The sequence below is a fragment of the Buceros rhinoceros genome, unplaced genomic scaffold (genome assembly GCF_000710305.1).
Source record: "Buceros rhinoceros silvestris isolate BGI_N320 unplaced genomic scaffold, ASM71030v1 scaffold9513, whole genome shotgun sequence".
Classification (NCBI taxonomy): Eukaryota; Metazoa; Chordata; class Aves; order Bucerotiformes; family Bucerotidae; genus Buceros; species Buceros rhinoceros.
In genome coordinates this window covers 10513-12829 of record NW_010404197.1, presented here as the reverse complement: position 1 = coordinate 12829, position 2317 = coordinate 10513, and the positions used below count along the sequence as shown (strand labels likewise).

The window sequence follows — 2317 nt, the reverse complement described above, 5'->3', positions numbered from 1 at the left end:
AGGCAGGGGTGCAGCGGGTCGTCAGAAACCCAGCTGAGTGTGCAGACCAGACGGAGTTTAAAAGCACAGGGTTAAGGGAAAAATGCTTAGTAATTCCGCACCCTTGACCTGTCACACACACGTTTACAGGACATAAATATATATGCGCACGCACGCCGCTTCAAACGCACACACAAACAAAAACTAACAACTGTATTTACAGTAACTTTTAGAGCCATGGAGAGACTTACCACGGGAATTTTGGTACCCGGACAGAAAAGTACGTAACAACCCAACTTCCTCTTTTTGGAAGATCAGAAAGAATTAATTATATCACTGCAGTACCAGCACGGCAATTAGAGCAAACCTGTGGTTTTCTGGTGCTTACTGGACGGTCTGCGCTTGCAGCTTCGTGATCACCTTGGGTACCGTGATGTGGAGGTGCTGAGCGGCCGGGCTGCGGGACAGCGGGACATCTAGGTTTTTAACACAGGGCAGGCAGCACCTCGTTCTTGGTCCAAATCGAGAGAGTGGTGTGGGAGTTGCTAGCTGGCATTTCGGGTTTGGATCGTGATGCAGTGGTATCTTGGACTAGCAATGCTTTGACCTGACAGCTCCCTGCTGCCAAGGGAGTGGCTGGAGCGACTGGACGGGGTCTGCTGTGCTGCCTACATACAAGAGACTGCTCCTTCCCTTGCTGAAGGCCTCCTCCTTTTTTTTTTTTTTCCAGCTGACTACATGTCTGCTTGATATTTTGCCTGGAGTCCTGTGTGCCTGCATCTACACTAGTGAGTAAATTCATGCAGCAGGAGCGAATGAGAGCAATTGGGGCTGACAGTTTTGTGTCTACATTATACGTATTTTTAGGCTGTTATTTCAGCCTAGGCTTGGTCCAGGCAGCCGCGTCACGAGTGGTTCTAATCCAAAGTGGGAAGCATTGCCTTCCCGAGCACATCTGGTACAGACTTGTGCAGCCTCTCGGTGAGGCTCCCTTAGGATAAATCTGCGCTGTGTGCTGCAAGCAGGGCTGATGTATGGAAATGGAGCTGTGCTGCATCGCTGAACCAAAACGCTCGCGTAGGTGTAGACTCTGGTTCCCAATTCTGCCCTCCCAATCCTCTTGCTCTTGACCGCCCAGAGCCACCTCGGGACTGTGTCAAAGGCAGAGGAAAAGCTGTTATTAGAGGGCTCTTGCGCTTAGGAACACTCCTGTTTGGAGCCTCGACCGCTTGGAAGTGAAGGCATTTTCGCACTGTGTATCTTGCTAAAAGCAGGTGGCATTTGAAGGAAGAGGGAGGTCAGTGGGGGACAGTCAGAACAGCGACACTATGATAATTATCCCCTAATTGCTACCATACAGGAGAGCACAGGTTCCCTCACTTCCCGCAGAGCTTTGTCAAAGCCAAACAGAGCCCTGGCTGGAGTGAAATGAGCCTCAGAACAGTGTCTGCCACCAGCACCCGCCCTTGTCCCGGGATGACGGGGTGCTGCAGCGCTCTGGGCGACTGGCATTCAGGTGCCGTTAAAGTAACAGATACAATGAAGTGGAGTTAAAAATAGGCAATGCCTTTGGAGAGAGCCTTGCTCGTAACCTCGCAGCACCCACAGCAGTCCCAACACCCACCCTGTGCCCACCCGCTGGGCTGACACTTGGCCTTAACCAAAGCAAGAAGCGGGTTTCCCAGCAGGAGCACAGCTCTGAGGAGGGGGGCCTCAGCTGCGGTACCAATGCCACCGAATTAATTTAGAATAAAATGAGGTTTTATTCTTTTCTCTGACTAAACTCTACCAGAGAAGTCGTGAACTGAGGGAGGTGAGGGGGGCTTTTAATTACTGTTTTATTTCCCCCACTAAAGAATTCTTACCGCTTGCAGCTCCAGACTGTAAACCCAAGGCTGACCTCCAGGCTCTCAGAAGTCTGGTCTTGTTTCCAGGCACAAACAGCATCAGTTGTACGAACAGGCGTAGCAGAGAACTACAGGTCAAATTCTGCCATCCTCCATTTTACACTAACACTGACTTTTATGTACTTATTTTTAAACTCTGTTCATCTTTCCTGTCTTGACTTAAATATCTGTAGAGAGAAAGCTGACTTGTCTGCAGTATTAGATTCGAATCTCGGAACCGTGACACTGTCACCTTCAGTGGTTTGCTCCAGAAACCAGCACTGTGTTCTGATGGGGAGTTTCACGCCGTTAGAAACCTGCAGTCAGAACTCAGCCTGTTTATTTCTTTACAAGCGCTTCTTATCAACTTCCTTTATCACAACAATTTTTACTGGGACACTAAAACCAACACCAAAGCAATGTGCTCTTTGCTGTTTTGTCGCTTACCTGTT

General features: G+C 49.4%; 1 protein-coding gene across 1 annotated transcript in view; it reads right to left on the bottom strand.

Annotated features, from left to right (window-relative positions):
- SPHKAP (SPHK1 interactor, AKAP domain containing) overlaps nucleotides 1-2317 on the bottom strand; it is a gene marked incomplete at its 5' end in the record, with an annotated part of 18381 nt that overhangs the window by 6071 nt on the left and 9993 nt on the right. The window contains 2 exons of the mRNA XM_010133290.1: nucleotides 1051-1067; nucleotides 1299-1327. Of these exons, the coding sequence (XP_010131592.1) occupies nucleotides 1051-1067; nucleotides 1299-1327 (46 nt within the window). The remainder of the gene's footprint in view (nucleotides 1-1050; nucleotides 1068-1298; nucleotides 1328-2317) is intronic.